Source organism: Lacerta agilis, chromosome 16 (genome assembly GCF_009819535.1).
Source record: "Lacerta agilis isolate rLacAgi1 chromosome 16, rLacAgi1.pri, whole genome shotgun sequence".
Lineage (NCBI taxonomy): Eukaryota > Metazoa > Chordata > Lepidosauria > Squamata > Lacertidae > Lacerta > Lacerta agilis.
In genome coordinates, this window is record NC_046327.1 from 39,686,489 (window position 1) to 39,703,711 (window position 17,223).

The 17,223-nt window shown below is 45.4% G+C and overlaps 2 protein-coding genes across 2 annotated transcripts in view; both read left to right on the forward strand.

Moving 5' to 3' along the window:
• LOC117060930 (anaphase-promoting complex subunit CDC26-like) lies at positions 1–435 on the forward strand. Its single transcript, XM_033173540.1, has one exon. It carries the CDS (start codon positions 3–5, stop codon positions 249–251), a length of 249 nt encoding a protein of 82 aa, XP_033029431.1. The 5' UTR covers positions 1–2; the 3' UTR covers positions 252–435.
• Positions 436–5,678: 5,243 nt separating this feature from the next.
• LOC117060910 overlaps positions 5,679–17,223 on the forward strand; it is a 34,057-nt gene continuing 22,512 nt past the window's right edge. Inside the window, exons 1-2 of the mRNA XM_033173513.1 lie at positions 5,679–5,740; positions 7,868–7,926. Of these exons, the coding sequence (XP_033029404.1) occupies positions 5,709–5,740; positions 7,868–7,926 (91 nt within the window). The 5' untranslated portion in view covers positions 5,679–5,708. The remainder of the gene's footprint in view (positions 5,741–7,867; positions 7,927–17,223) is intronic.

The following is a 17,223-nucleotide window of genomic DNA, read 5'->3' on the forward strand; positions in this document are numbered from 1 at the left end:
AGATGCTGCGGCGGAAACCGACGTGGCTTGAACTGAAGCTGGACGACATTGAGGAGTTTGATGGCGCCCGCAAGGAACTCGATAGTTGTAGGAAGCACGAGGAGGTGGACGTGGTGGGAGCCAGTGATGGTGAGGGTGCGCTGGGACTCAGCACTGATCACAAGAGCCAGGAGCAGATGATACATGACCAGATTGGCTACAAACCCCTGCCCAAACCAAACAACTGTTCATCTCAGTTTGGAATGTTCTAGAGCCCAAAGGGTGGACAGTGGCAGTGTCTGGTACCTGTGAGCTTTGGAAGAAAGCAAGAATTTGTTTCAAGAGCCCAACAAACTCTGTTTAGAAATAGCAGAAAAGACTGAGTTTCTATCCTCTAGGTTTTAAATGGAATTCCTCCTCCAAGCAGAGCAAGTCTTGCTTTTCCTACAAAGATGGGATCTCTGCCTTACTTGATGATTTCTTTTGTGCAACCTTGCTAGGCTGCCATGCTCAATAAAATATTTGTTTTTAACTTTGCAAAATAAAAAATGAAGTGTAGCACTGATGCCTCTTTCTGTGGGATCAGTAAATGCTCATTTGTTTTATCTGTTCTGCTATGTTTTTAGATTTTTGTTGGATGAATGTTCTTAGCTGGTTGTCGCTTTGGGTTCGTCTGTGAGAAAAATGACCAGCAAATACAATAAGAAGTGAGCAAGTATGTACAGGATTGCAGCCTTGGCATTGTGGCTCTCCATCTCTACCTGTACTAATGCTTCCAAATGGGGGGGTAATGAGGACCCTTAATGGGGTTGTGCCTTGCCCCAAGACAGGTCATTTCCCTTAAACTATTTCTACAGTCACAGCAGTAACCCTTCAGAGGTCTGACTACACCTGCAAAGGTGCACTCTTCCCTTGTCTTCTGAGACAGGCGTTTGCTGACATGAGGCAGGAAAAAATATAGCTAGAAAACATGTGAACAGAGATAGCAACGTTGCCACATCTTTATTTGACACTGCTCCTGTGTCTAACAGCAATTTGACCCACAGACATTAGCAAGTGACCATGTTTTTCCGCATGCATGGAAAGTGCCATGAATTCCACCATTTTCTGTAGCCCAAGCTGCCTTTAGCACAGGAGCAAGAAAAATGTTTTTCTTGGTTAGTTGGCAACCTCTGAAATAGAAAGTAGGCTGAAGATGGGTCTCATTTTGCAAGCTGGACTTAGTGGTTGATCTCTAAATCAGAAGCCTAACCCAGCATGCCATGAGCACTGCAGTGACTCCACAGATACCCAGTGGTATCTGCATCTCAACATAAAGATGCTGTGAAGACAATGGTCTGAATGGTGCAGCAGAAATGCTTCCTTTGCCTTTTGCGCCTTTGAATGTGTAGCAGAATATGGTCAAAAGCTAGTTTTTCAACCCCAATTAACTGCTGATAGAATGCTTCAGCTGTGTGCTTCCTGCCCAGCTTGGATGGCTTTGACTTATTTAGCCCACAGAATATTTAACAGGAGGTGAAAACCACAATGCCAACATGCCATTCAAGGCTTTGATCACAACTTGTGGTTTTTGTTGTTGTTGTTCAGTCGTTCAGTCATGTCCGACTCTTCGTGACCCCATGGACCAGAGCACGCCAGGCACGCCTATACTTCACTGCCTCTCGCAGTTTCGAGAACACTGTCCAACCATCTCATCCTCTGTCGTCCCCTTCTCCTTGTGCCCTCCATCTTTCCCAACATCAGGGTCTTTTCTAGGGAGTCTTCTCTTCTCACGAGGTGGCCAAAGTACTGGAGCCTCAACTTCAGGATCTGTCCTTCTAGTGAGCACTCAGGGCTGGTTTCTTTGAGAATGGATAGGTTTGACCTTCTTGCAGTCCATGGGACTCTCAAGAGTCTCCTCCAGCACCATAATTCAAAAGCATCAATTCTTCGGCAATCAGCCTTCTTTATGGTCCAGCTCTCACTTCCATACATTACTACTGGGAAAACCATAGCTTTAACTATACGGACCTTTGTCGGCAAGGTGATGTCTTTGCTTTTTAAGATGCTGTCTAGGTTTGTCATTGCTTTTCTCCCAAGAAGCAGGCGTCTTCTAATTTCGTGACTGCTGTCACCATCTGCAGTGATCATGGAACCCAAGAAAGTGAAATCTCTCACTGCCTCCATTTCTTCCCCTTCTATTTGCCAGGAGGTGATGGGACCAGTTGCCATGATCTTAGTTTTTTTGATGTTGAGCTTCAGACGTAGTCACCAGTGAATTTCTTCCTGTCTTTGTTGGCACAAAGGCAGCTGTGAGTAGATCCTCAATCAGCCACCAGGAGGCAGGAAAATAGCCTCTTGAACCAAATACTGTAGTCTGGGTGGAGGCAGCATTCAGTCATTCCCTCTCTTTCTTAGAAGTCATGGCTGAACGTCTTCAGCGAGTTATGAGATGGCTATACTGTGTCTTTCAGTTCTTAGCTATCAAAATTCTAGCTGCTGTCGTGGCATACATAAAGAAAGTCCTGTCACACTTTGGGATTTCTTTATTTACAATACCAAGTAAAAAGGCTTCTGGTTTTTTTTATTAAATGTGTTTTTCAACACTTTCTTTAATTCATTATAAATCCTCTCCCAGAAATCTTTTACTTTTGGGCACGTCCACCACATATGGAAGAATGTTCCTTCTACTTGCTTACATTTCCAGCATTTATTGCAGAGGAGTTACCAGCGTTAGAAGAATGGCAGATGAAAATGATGGACTATATGGAGCTTGCTGAACTAACTGGGAAACTTCGTGACCAGAGGGATGACACGGTGGAGGAAGATTGGAAGAAATTTAAATTGTATTTAAAAAATCATTGTAAGATAAAAGATTAGAAGTACCGGTAAACTGAAAGATAAATCAGGCTGTAGATTTAGAAGGTAGATTTAAGACGTAGAATTGTTTGAATAAATAATGAAGATATGAAGAGAGGTAAAACTTAATTAACAACGTTGATTATAACAATGTAAAGAAATTACTAAAGATGATTGTCAAGGAACGCAGGAAGAGAGGACGGGAGGAAGTCAACCTACAATGTTAAGAAAGTAAGATAGGTGTATTAAGATCTATGTGTTGTTCTTGTTTTATATTTGTGTTATTGTTTTTGTTGTTGGTAGTGGAGTATTTGTTAATTTTTTATTTTGTTAAAATCAATTTTAAAAAATTGAAGAAGAAAAAAGAGAGAGATGGCTATACTGTGAGTCCTGTAAAACTCAAGTGCAATCCACAAGGTTAGTACAATAATACCTTCAGTGGGACAAATCAGTATCTACAAACGGCATATAAGCTTGCACAATAATGTTTCTGAGCTAAAGCCCTTGGCTGCTGTGTATTTTCAGTCTTAAGAAGGCAGGTAACAGGAAGAGACTTTTGCAGACTTGACTGGCCCTGAGCAAATCACAACAGACCTTCAGTGTGGGTTTGGGCAGACCCCCACCTCTATGCACTAAAAATTATCCTTCCTTCATAAGAAACAAGGAGGAGGAGATTACCACTCTCTGTACTGACAGAGACTCCTTGGCCTTGACCCAACATATGCCATGTTTTTTCATTGATAATTTTAATATTTCTTGTAGAAATCAAGCAATATATAAATTTGTTGGTTAAATAAAAATAAAAATGCAACTGTTGAAATTCTGCTCACTAAAAGCATGGGCATAAGAAATAAAAAGCAGCTGATGTGACTTGCATAGCACATCATGCCAGTCTTTAAACTAAAATGTTTAAAAACTAAAATGTTTAAACTAAAATGCCTTCTAGGCAAAATCATCTGTCTGTTTGCAGCCAAAAGAGAAAGCTTTGAAAAGCAACAGTTCTGTCAATAGGAGATAAAAGGAAATGAAAGTGAGAGGAATTTATAATACGGTGGTTGCCCACATTCCTAATCCCAAAAGTTGCAAGCCTAAATACGCACAAGGTCAAGAGCTGCAAGACTCACATCACCCCCTTTTCTCTAACTGACCATCCCAGTAGTCTCCCAGTGTTTTGTAACTTCCCTCACTTTCCAGTAGGTACAGCTTTCCCTCACTTCTTCTGCCTCAATCAAGTCTGGCGAGGGTTTACCAGGACTTAGTATGTCTAGAAAAAGAACAAAAGTACCCCAGGTCATGTGCAGAGTGCATTCCATCACCTATAATAAATCGGGGAGTATGGCTTGCAACCAAGCATAAGCTCCAGCACCCACCCACCTTGGTTCTCAAACTCCGACTTCGTCTTTATTTCTCACCAGACTCTATAAAAACCTATAAAGTTTCCAAGCCACTTCATACGTCAGATGAAATGGATAACTCAAGGGATGGTCTAGGCTGTGGTGGGTGTTGTTTTTGGCCACTCTAGGCAAGTTCAAATACCTCCCTCATCTAACGGCATGCTGAGCCACAGAATGACAACATGATCAAGAGTTGACCAAAATGCTATTTTCACATGTTCATATTAAATGCCTGTCCTGGCTTTATTTCCTCCCATCCCTTTACATTTGCACCTCAGTGGCAGGCAGCCAAGGGAGATCAAGAGGCTCTTGAGTGGGTCCCCTAGAATGCAAAGGATGTGGCCCATCTGGTGAGCTCCTGGAAGCTTCAGTCAGAAGTGGATGCCTGGATGGTGGCGGCTCTCTCTCCAAGTGCTTGTCCAAATTGGTGTTCTTTCTTTCTTTCTTTGCAGGACTATTTGTGCAACATGTTATTGATGTAATGCTGCTGGCATTGTCTCAAGAGACAATGGAATGTGCCTGCAATTCTAAGCCCACTTACAGAGGAGCATGCCCCATTGAATTCAGTGGGTCTTACTTCTGAGTAGACATGTATGGGATTTGATTGATAGACATTTTAACAGCAAATGTCCCTTAAATTTTGGCTGCGATAAGAAATAAAGTCTTCAGGGTGACACAGGAATCCTGAGGAATCCTTTAGCAGTAACGGATTAATAGGGTTCTGCTCTTCAACAGTTGCATTAAATGAAGACTGTGAGATAATCAGAGATTGTTCTTAGGTGCTGCAGTTTTTAAATGATGTGTACAGCCCCAGAAATGATTTCAGTGAAGGGTGGCCTAAAAAGGTCAAATGAAGAAGAAGTATGATTCGAATGCAGTTAAAGGACTGGTTGGTGAAACGCTTGGAATTATTTTCAGGGCAGGAACCTTTGCCCGGCTTAAAAACGACAACAGGCAGGTGCTGGAAGAAACCTATGTTTTTAAATAAGCTCCCCCCTTGGCCACATGGAGGCGAAGCTGCGGCGCCCCCGTTTCTCGTGATTACATTGGGGCAGAAGAAGGACGGGGGAAGCAACTCTTTCTCATACCGGGATTCGAACCGGGCTGCCTGGGTGAAAATCAGGATCTTAACCGCTAGCGGCTATATGGGAAGGACATGCTGCACTCGGGCTCTCCGCTAGGGTCAACCCCCCCCCCCCAGGAAAAAGACAGCTGCCCGGCCCGCCCCCTCCTGGAAGGAAGCCGCCCTGTCCGACCAGCGCCTCTCCTCGGGTGAAAGCCTCCCTGCTCGTCCCGTGGGACAGACTGACTCCCCACCAGCTGAGCCTCTCCGTCGGCTGCGCATCTCCGCGGGCGGGGCAGCTGCTAATTGGGCGCACCTGGGTGGGCGCGGGGGAGGGACGCCGAGCCCTTGAAAGGCGCCCGGGGGTCGCGGCAGCCTGAAGGAGGCGGAGAAGGGGCAGCAGGGGGTCGGGGAAGCATTGCTAGCCCAGCAAGATGGGGAGCTGCTGCTGGTGCCCCGCAGCGAGGTGAGTTGGCGCGGGGGGGGGGCAGGTGAGAGAGAGGGGCGTTTCTTGTATTGGAAAATGGCACCGCCGCTGAAATGAGCGGCCAGCAAGGTTTCCTGAGCGGGGGCCTCTCCGGTGCAAACTCCCCTCCACGGCTAAAAGGATGCAGGGAGAACAGGGTTTCATGTTGTTGAACCGACTGGTTGTAGGGCTGCCCCAAGGAACCCCGTTGCCTGAGGCAAAGCACAAGGTGCTTCCACACACCCGCTTCTTCTGCTCAGGAAAGCAGCCACGGCTAGTGTCGTTTCAGACAAACAGACAGAAGCGTTTTTGCTAAAGCGAGACTCCCTAGCCAGGCAGGCGGTGCTATTATGTACACCTGACTTCACTGGTTTTCTAGTCTACTGTTTCTTAAAGTCTTCTTGGTTTCTATGCTTTAACTAGGTTTTTCACTTATACAAACTGTTCTGATATATTTGTGATTAAGCTGCATGTAACTCTTGCAGGTCAGGCGCTACATCCTCCTTACAGCTGTGGTCTCCAACCATCGCAGGGCTCTCTGCCTTCTCTCCCTCTCCACTATTGGCAGCCTCTGGTGGCTGTCTCACTTTGCCTAGTGGTAGGGCCACTTGCTAAGGCTCAGTCTTCTCTGGGGTGTGGAGAGTGTCCTAGCCTGGAACCATACCCGTCAAGTTTCGGATTTGAAAATAAGGGATCAGCAGTCTCACCTATCCCGGGGACAGTCACATGTCAGTGGTGGGCGGAGTCAGAAGCAAAAGTGGGCGGAGCAGCAATGTAAACTCCAAGCGGGCTTGGGCTCGGAGCGGAGCAAAGAGGAGGGCAGCCATGTGCTCCGCGCAATGGAGCCCCATCATCTTCTTGTCTGATCCCATCAAAACAGGACAGGAAGCAGCAGCTGCTCAAAGGCAGCCAGGCTCCGCCCGCCAGCTAACCCTATTGGCCGGCTGAGGGGCTTGGTGGCAATGGCTAGGGGCTGATGCAGGGGGAGGAATACACCCCCCTGTAAGCACGGGAAACAGCTCCCACTTGCTTTGAGGGCTGAGACTTTTCTCTCCAAGTAGGTGAGGTCTTCCCACCCAGTCCCTGGCCAGCAGGGGAGGAGCTGCTTCCATTAAAAACGGGAAATTTAAGGGAAATAAAAAATAAGGGAGAGCAGCGGGAAACTGCTTGAAATAAGGGAGAATCCCGGGGAAAACGGGATACTTGACAGCACTGCCTGGAACACTTTGGGCTTCTCTACTCTGCAGATTGTTTTCCTCCCAGCCAGCTGCTCTTTTCACACACACACACCCCAGACTCTCCGATCCCAAGGGAAAGAGGAGGCAGCCCGTTGGGCATGCTCCAAATCAACAGAAAACTTCGTTTGTTAGCAAAGATGTCCGAGCAAAACTTCCAGATTTGGAAGCCATCTTGGGATTCATCTAGTCAATGCCGTCTGCTCAGTTCAGGACACTTGCAGCTAGTGTCCTTGGCAGGTGGTTGCTGAGCCTCTACTCAGCGCTAGATTTAGGGCAGTGCGGATGGTTCCTTTGCACAGGACACCAAGCCAAGGAGGCACAAAAGAACAACAAAAACAACAACAAAAGAAGCCTTTGTTTATATGGGGACCTACTCAAAATTAGGCCCCAGTCAGACAGGCAATTGAATTGCCGCAATTATGATGCAGTGCCCTTGAGAGCATGTGTGAGCACGGATAATAAATATTTAGGGGGGTGCCCTAATTTGTCCTCACTCAGGGCGCCATATTACCAAAGTGTGCCCCTGCTGTGCTTAAGTACTTCCAGTGAAGGAGATGTTGCCATCTTATGAAAGACTCTTGCTCTTAAGCAGCATCTCCAAACATGTACAGTAGCTGAAATCTGTTCCCTTGCTACTTCTGCGCCTATAGTTTTGCTCCTACCCTTCTGGAGCAACAGTAAAGATGCAGAACCATATTTGGCCTTACCTCCCTTTGGCTCTTCCACTCTTGTTCAGTGTTTTGCCAGGTTTCTAATAAAGATTACCGGTAAATTGCAAAAAGAAAAGAAAATAGTGGCAGTCTGGGAGCATCCTAGGAAAGGCTGGCCTCCATCTGCCTCCCACTGTTTTCATGCAGCGCCAACCATTTTTCCATAATTCTCTTTTCAGGTTGCTGCTTCTTGGCTTTCTGGCTCCTGGACTGTGCTTTCAGTTTGTTCCTGTAACAGGTAAAAGCCACATGGCAAGGCGAAAATAATGCCTCATGTGTTCCTCAAAGCTCTTGTATGCCCTTGCTTTCCTCCTTGTTGTGAACAGTCTGTTAATAGGGAAGGAGGAAGAGCACACCATCTTCCTCTTTATAGAAGAGGTGTGTCCCACTCTTGGACTGCTTACTCATGCAAACAGGACAGGAGTTGGGGGCTTGGCCCTTTTCCAGGCGTCTGCCTGCCATGGAGTGGATGATCATAATACTTGCAGCTCCTGTCATGAGTTGGCCAAGATTTGACAGTTGCTGGGTGCACCCAGACCCATTGAGGGCCACCCAGCTGGAGGCAATGCTGCTCTTTGCATTCTGGACACTCGCACACTCTGCTAAGTTAGCATATACTGCTTGCTAACATCTGATTTATTGAGGCCCTGCACAAGCAGAGAGTGGTAGGGGATGTTTTATCCCATGCTGATGGCCTTTCAGCTGATTCCCTGGTGACCCGCTGGAATGTGGAGTTAACCAGGGCTATTGACTGTTTGGCTCCAAAGTGCCCTCTCCGGTTGCATGGAGCCCAGACAGCCCCATGGTTTTCCCTGGATCTGAGGGCAATGAAACAATTGTTGAGATGGCTAGAGTGCTGTGGCGGATAACTCATTCTGAATCTGACTGGACACAGGTTAGAGCTCAGTGTCGAGCCTACCAAGTGGTGGTAGCGACGGCAAAGAAGACTTTCTTCACTGCCTCTTGCATCTGCAGAAACAGCAGCAAGAGACTCTTTCAGGTGGTTCGGAATTTAGCGGAACCACCTGCTCCATCGGGGCCCAGTATGGACCACATGATCTCCTGCAATGATTTTGCAAAGTTTTTTGCAGATAAAGTCACTCAGATTCGGGAAGAGGTAGATTCCACCGTGGAAGCAGGGCCAGGGCGGGAGAGTGCTAGAGTCCTGTCTAGTCCAGTTGCATGGGATCAGTTCCAATCTGTTACCTCTGAGGGTGTGGACAGGCTGCTTGGACGAATGAAACCAACCACCTGTCTCCTTGATCCTTGCCCATCCTGGCTTATAAAAGCTAGCCAGGAAGGGCTGGGCGGTGGGCTTTGCGGGGTGGTGAATACTTCTTTCTGTGAGGGAGCCTTCCCAGCCCCGCTGAAAGAGGCAGTTATTAAACCGCTTCTTAAAAAACCATCTTTAGATGTGGCCAGTATGGCCAACTATCGCCCAGTCTCAAATCTTCCATTCTTGGGCAAGGTGATTGATCGAGTGGTTGCTGAACAACTCCAGGCATGCCTGGAAGAAGCGGGCCATTTGGATCCCTTCCAGTCGGGATTCAGGCCTCATCATGGGGCTGAAACTGCCTTGGTCGCACATGTGGATGATCTCTAGCGGGCTAGGGACAAAGGTGAGAGCTGTTTCCTAGTTCTGCTGGATCTCTTTTGACACCATTGACCATAACATCCTTCTGGACTGTCTAGAGGAGTTGGGAGCTGGAGGCACTGTTATACAGTGGTTCCGCTCCTTCCTCCTGGGCCATGTTCAGAAAGTGGTGGTGGGGGATGAGTGTTCAGACCCCTGGGCTCTCACTTTTGGGGTGTCTCAGGGTTCCATCCTCTCCCCCATGCTTTTCAACATCTATATGCAGCCACTGGGAGAGATCATCAGGGGGTTTGGGCTGGGTGTTCATCAGTATGCGGATGATACCCAGCTCTACCTCTCTTTCAAATCAGAACCAGTGAAGGCAGTGAAGGTGCTGTGTGAGTATCTGGAGGCGGTTGGAGGATAGATGGCGGATAACAGATTGAGGTTGAATCCTGACAAGACAGAAGTACTGTTCTTGGGGGACAGGAGGTGGGCAGGTGTGGGGGGACTCCCTCATCCTGAATGGGGTAACTGTGCCCCTGATGGACCAGGTGCGCAGCCTGGGAGTCATTTTGGACTCACAGCTGTCCATGGAGGCGCAGGTTAATTCTGTGTCCAGGACAGCTGTCTACCAGCTTCATCTGGTACGCAGGCTGAGACCCTACCTGCCCACGGACTGTCTTGCCAGTGGTACATGCTCTAGTTATCTTTCGCTTGGATTACTGCAACGCGCTCTATGTGGGGCTACCTTTGAAGGTGACCCAGAAACTACAACTAATCCAGAATGCGGCAGCTAGACTGGTGACTGGGAGTGGCTGCCGGGACCACATAACACCGGTCCTGAGAGATCTGCATTGGCTCCCAGTACATTTCTGAGCACAATTCAAAGTGTTGGTGCTGACCTTTAAAGCCCTAAACGGCCTCGGTCCTGTATACCTGAAGGAGCGTCTCCACCCCCACCGTTCTGCCTGGACAATGAGGTCCAGCTCCAAGGGCCTTCTGGTGGTTCCCTCACTATGAGAAGCCAAGTTACAGGGAACCAGGCAGAGGGCCCACCAGATGTCAAAGAGGAAAACAACTACAAGACTTTTAGGAGACATCTGAAAGCAGCCCTGTTTAAGGAAGCTTTTAATGTTTAATAGATTGTTGTATTTTAACATTGGAAGCCTCCCAGAGTGGCTGGGGAAACCCAGCCAGATGGGTGGGGTATAAATAAATTATTATTATTATTATTATTATTATTAGAATTGGCCTTCAAGATGGCGGCTAAGGAGGAACAGCCCCACGCTGCTCCCTGATGTTACAGATAAGCTATAGCCCAATATTGCTTGTTTTATTGTTTTAATTGTCCTCTATGTCTTTTTATGTCCTTCCCAAACGCCTTTAGCGTTTGAATAGTTTTAGTTGACTCCGATCCCAGTTTAGCCGAGTAATTTATTACCTTTTATCTGAGAGATTTACTACTTTTTACTTACCGGAATTTGACCATTGGAGGCCTCCCTATCGGAACGAAATACTCCACCAAGTGCAACTTCAAAGAGGGGAGAGCTCTATTTTTACTCTATTTTTACTACTACCTGGGAATTTTATTAATAATTGCATTGGAGGACGCCTGACGCTGCTGGGGAATATCAAAGTACAGCCTTTTAGGTAATTTAAGATGGCGACTCAGGCCAGATAGGCTTTCGCCGCTCCCCCCCCCCCCCCAACGTTCTCTCTGCTACAGCGGAAGCAAGGATTTACCCTCGTTTACTTCCCTCTGTTCTTGGCTGCCAGTCTGTGAACTGTAGGAAATCCTGATAAGCTGTTAGAATACAGCCATTGCTTTAAACAAACGAGGAGCTTTGGGAAGTTTATTAGATAAAGAGAAGAGGGATAACCTGCATAGTAGGGTCCGGCGGTGCTACTCATATATCTTACGGTGATGGTGCTCACCAGACAGAAATGTAAAGACCTGGGGATTTCCCCAACGCAGAGAGCTGAAACACCTCCGGTATCCTTGCAGACGAAAATTTTGCATTACTTCAAGCCTAAAACAACAAAGCTTACACGCCCTGTATCCCCACCTCCCCACGAATGGTCTATCGATCGAACATGGTATGGGAAGGAAACTGAAATGGAGGAGGAGAGAGTGGGGATTAATCTGGCAACTGAGATGGCTTGGGCTGTTTCCCAATCCAGTGCAATCAATACCCCCGCCAAGTACGATCAAGAATGGGACCTAAATTGCCCCGAAGCTTCACTCAATGGATCAATTAGATCAGACAGAAGGAGTGAAAAAGATAGGATGGAATCCCCAAATATGAAGAGAAAAGAGGAGAACCCAAGCCAGATAAAAGGACCCTGCTTGGATCCACATACCATTATCCATACTCTGATTGGGCTTTTTAATGAAATGATGAACGAATGCCAAATGCACATAAGTAAAGAACTAGGCCCAATTAGGAACTTCCTCACAGAAACCGTGGGTCTGCTTGTAAGCCTGACCGAGTCCATTAGGAAGGGAGCAATTCTATACACCCACAATCCAGAGGCAGAAGCTCCAGCAGAGTCCAGTGCACCGGTGAAGGCCTCAATGACAGCTATACCTACGTCTGCCATTAGCCGAGATATACACCCCCCACTTATAAAGAAACAACTGTACCAAAGAAGCATCAATACTAAAAAGAAACTCCATCACCAAAGAAAACACTTACCCCAAAAGAAGAAATCTAAAAACATAAAAATGGGAAGGCGGTCAAAAAGTGATATGCGAATCAAGAAATTGAATTTCTCTAAACTGTTCAAGCTCATTGAGAATCCTACAATAAAGGAAGCAAATACAAAAAATACTAAAGTCGAGACCGTAAAACCGAACAGTACCCAAGAAGCAACACTGACAGCTGCACTACATTCACCTAAACCGCATTCTCCGGAAGCTCAGAACGAACAAATAGATAAAGTTAAGAAAATTTTATTCGAATCAGTGGAGATTAACAATTTTAATCCCAATAAGATAAATCAGAACAACCAAGCGATGATTCTTAATAGAACTAGATTAGTCATCTGCCCTATGTATAATCGAACAGAATTACTTTCAGTGGACCAACAAAGAACATATATACTTAAGAAAATTGATCTAATGATTAGAAGCCTACTACCGCAAGGATATGATATCAAGGTAGACTTCCTTCCAAACGATATTAAGTATAATCGAGTGATGCTGACACTCAAAGATGATGCGATCGCTAAACAACTACTAACTAATAAGGACAAGTGGCGCAGAGCGGGTCTAATCGTGACACGTCTTTTTGAGGTGGCTGGCCCTCCAGTGCGCCTCATCAAATTAAACAAGAATGACAGCTACTCAAAGGATGTGGAAAATAAAAATGCTGAATATCAGAATAATCATCATTCAGCAAATACTAATGATTCCAACCTACTGAGTCAGGACGTGCTGGGCTCTCCTAGAGACATTATTCTGGCTATGCCTAATGAGAACATACTTACTATAGAAGATACATTGGAACAAATACAAAAATCGCAGAAAGCACTTATAAATAGGCTGCAATCTATCAAAAGCTTCATATCTTGCATTGCCTCCTCAGTACCGTTAGAATTTAACTACTCAAATAACATCACAAAACCGATGTCTAATGAGGAATGGATAACATGCTTATATCTGTCACCGCACGAACTGGGTACCCCCACCCCTACATTAAGACCCCAAAGTAAAAAGCAGCAAGTTGAGCTAGTGACCCCTAGCTCAAGAAACGGCTCAATCTTTATAGATAAACAGGGCCTATTGGATACCATCCACAGGAGTGATTGACGAAAACTGAAGAACAGCCAACTAAACAATGGACTGAGCAAGCTCATTACAATCACAGCAGAAATTAACTTACTAAGATCAGTCAAGGTGCAAAAAACAGATTCAACTAATTCCACACACAGTGTACCACCTGGAAAGATATCCCCATTAGTGGCTTCTCCAAACGCCTATATGTCGGCCACAGCTGATGATACGCCAGTCACTACGACATTAACTAAGTCAAACCATAATTTGTCTCTTATCTCCTGGAACATCGCAGGCTGGGGGCCTAAGAGTAAAGACCCCCTCCTCATAGATTTTCTTACCACATATGACACCATTTTTATTCAAGAATCCTGGCTAACAGGAGAATTATATTTAGAAAATTATCAATCCTATGTAACACATGCATCACCAAGCCAAAGAGGAGGAAGATCAAAAGGGGGCATCGCCATACTAATTTCAACGCATATACAAGCAAAGGTTACTCAACTTCAGCACCATGCAGATTGGGTGGCGGCGGTTTACATGGACTTCTATGTTTGCAGCCTGCTGTGCATAAATCTCTATTTACCTCCTAAGCGACTGCACGCACAAGTTGAGCAACAATGGAAAGAAGTAGAAGACTATATTGAAATGTGTCGTGACCTCTACCCGTCAGCAATGATATTAATAGCAGGGGACCTCAATGCCAGGACAGGTCAGAGTGATGCAGATCTTTTTGCGCACTTCCACCTCTGCCCACTGGACTCAGAAATTACTGCACCACTAGGTTCCAGAGCATCTTTGGACAAAACCTGTAACTGGGGAGGTTTACACCTGATACAAACAGCATTTAGACAAAATCTACATATTTTAAATGGAACAGCTCTGGGCGACTCACCAGGCCAATTTACTTTCTGGTCAGGACGGAAGCTCTCTGTAATAGATTACTGTATTATCTCACAAGAGCTGATTCCCCTGATCAACGAGTTCAGAGTAATTCCAAGATCAGAAAGTGACCATTTACCACTAAGTCTGCGATGCATTTTACCCCAAAGCCAACCTCCCCCACAATCCAGACATAGGGCACGCCTTACGACCGATGCAGGTTACAAAAAAGTCAAATGGAATGGCCAAAGGAATGTCCTTGCAGCTAATTGGTACAAGTCCCAAGAAAGTGAGAAGTGGGTGGAATTATTTCAGAAGAGCTGTTTAGAATCGGCAACAAATACATCTGATATGCAAGTATTATACCAGAAGCTGATAACAAGACTTCAAGAATTATTTGTAAAACCATATATTTATAAACCCCAACAAATGACCCACTCAAAGAGATGGTTTGATAAAGATTGCATAAAAGGAAAAAAGTTACTGACTCAAGCTTTTATTGAGCATAGGGAAGACCCCTCAGACCATAAAAAGCAGCTTATGATGGAGACCAAAAAAAGCTATAAAAGACTATTGGCAAGGAAAAAACGGGCCGATCTGATGCAACACTGGAAACAACTCATAGAGGCTTCCAAGCATAAAAACCCGTCATTATTCCGGAGGCTAGTTACAGGCCGCCCAACACAGGAGATGACACACTTATCACCTTGCATAACAGTGTCAACCTGGCAGTCGCACTTTCACAACCTGTATGGAGAAGTTAACTCCACATTACCTTCGTTAGACATCCCGGAAGAACAACTCCAACCATGGCCCCCGCCTTCAATAGAGAAAATACACCATTTGATAGATCAGCTAAAGAGTGGTAAAGCCCCAGGGCATGATGATCTCCCACCGGAGGTGTTTAAAATCGACCCGAACTGGTGGGCTCCTGTGTTAGTGGCCCTTTTCTCTTTCATTGACAGAACAACACAGATCCCTGAGGACTGGGGGCTGTCAATTATTATACCTATCTATAAAAAAGGTCCAAGAGATGACCCAAACAACTATAGGCCAATAAGCCTTTTGAACATCCTAAGCAAACTCTACGCCAGCTACTTAAGTGAGAAGTTGTGCTTGTGGATAGAATCTAATAATATACTCAATGATGCCCAAGCAGGCTTTAGACAAGGAAGGTCAACACTAGACCATTGCCTAATACTCCAGCATCTGGCTGAGAAATACACCTCACAATTCAACACCCATCTTTTTGCAGCATTTATCGATTTTAAAGCTGCGTTTGATTCAATCCCTCGTACTCGCCTTTGGGATAAACTCACCAAATTATCTATAGACCACAGATTATTGCTTTTAATATCTAAACTATACAGCAATACCTTTTTGAAAGTAAGATGCAACCGGGAAGGTTTACTCTCGAACCCAATCAAAACAGCAAAAGGGGTTAAACAGGGATGTATTCTGGCCCCCCATCTGTTCAACATCTACATTAATTCTCTTATCACCCAGATGGAAGAGGCAGACTCGCATCCCCCCAAACTATCGAATCAAAGGATCCCTATCTTACTTTATGCAGACGACGCGGTCATATTGTCACAGACCCGTATTGGCCTCCAGAGAGCACTAAATAAACTGGAGCAATACTGCAAGGTGGAACAGCTATTAGTGAATTTCCAAAAAACTAAAATAATGATATTCTCCAATAAAAGGAAAACACTAAGGTGGCAAATAGATAACCAACCTATTGAGCAGGTGACTTGCTTCAAGTATCTTGGCGTAGTCTTTCAATCTTCCAGAAAAAACACGGCGCATATTAAATATGCATCCTTGATAGCTCAAAGGAGTGCGGCCGCGATTGTAAGATATCATCGAACAACCGGGGGAAATTTTATCCCGGCAGCCCTTAAGCTTTTCGCGGCCAAACCACTAGCCCAATTACTATATGGCGCACCCTTCTTGATAAATTCCAGATTGGATGCATACGAGAAAGTTCAGTCGGGTTTTCTAAGATCTATAACTCTAACCCCTAAATGTATTCCTAACGCAGCTTTGCGACTGGAAGCTGGAGTGCAGGAAGTAGAAACTAAAGTATGGCAATCAGCTCTACAGTATTGGATAAGAGTGAAAACGTCCCCAAATGGTCTTCTCCCCTTAATCAATACTGATAGTTTTCAATCCACTTGGGAGCAGACTATTCAAAAGAAATTAGCCTTGTATGGACTGCCGGTGGCGACTACTCTATCTATGGGAAGCGAAAGGGCGAAAAAGATTATTAGGCAAAGAATCGCTGATATCGACCGCCAAAACACCTTAACTCGTCTTCCCTCAACGTACAGACAACTGTATGAGCACCGCCCAAACCACCCAGCTATCTACCTAAAGACGTTAGAAAACCCGAGACACCGATGGGCCTTTACTAGGGCTCGTTTTAATGCATTACCCTCGGCGTTGCTAACTGGTAGATATCTTCGGATCCCAGTAGAACAGAGGCTATGTCCTTGTGATCTCAAGGAAATCGAATCTATTAGCCACGTTCTCCTACACTGCACTCTGTATCGAGATTTGAGGAAGGAGTTAATCGAACCCCTATTAAAAAATCTACCAGGCCGTTCAATTGAAACGCTGACTAGATACTTAATTGAGGACATCAACCCAGAGCGCACTATGACTGTAGCTAAATTTTGCTATCATGCAGCAAGACTGAGACGCGTCATGATATCAACCGACAACAGCGATAAAGCCGTCCACCAAGCCATAGTAGATAATACTTAAATGGAACTATCGCCCATTAAATTTTAGCTTAATTTTAATCTAACATGGGATCTGAAATAGTATTGTTAAAAGACGATATTTAAGAAATATTTATTTTATGTACTATCGTTTTATTTTCTCTTCTGCTGGTCTATGACCGTAATAAAGTTTATTATTATTATTATTATTATTATTATTATTATTATTATTATTATTATTATTATTAACCACTGCAGCTTGGCTCCTTTTGCCCCCCCTCCCCAAATAGCGAGACCAGCATTTCTCAAACTTGGGCCTCCAGCTGTTTTTGGACTACACCTCCCATCATCCCTAGCTAGCAAGACCAGTGGTCAGGGATTACTGTACTCCACAAAAATGGATCTCGTGCTGGTCCTGCTTCCTGTCCTCCCACCAGAGGAGGAAACTCAGTGGGTGCATTATATATAGGGGGTGAGCCCTGGTGCTGCTGGTGGTTTATGTGTAAAAGACTAGGTAATCTTCCACCCAGTTCATGCAGCCAGGGAGGAGAACTAAAGTTCACAGGGCAGCGA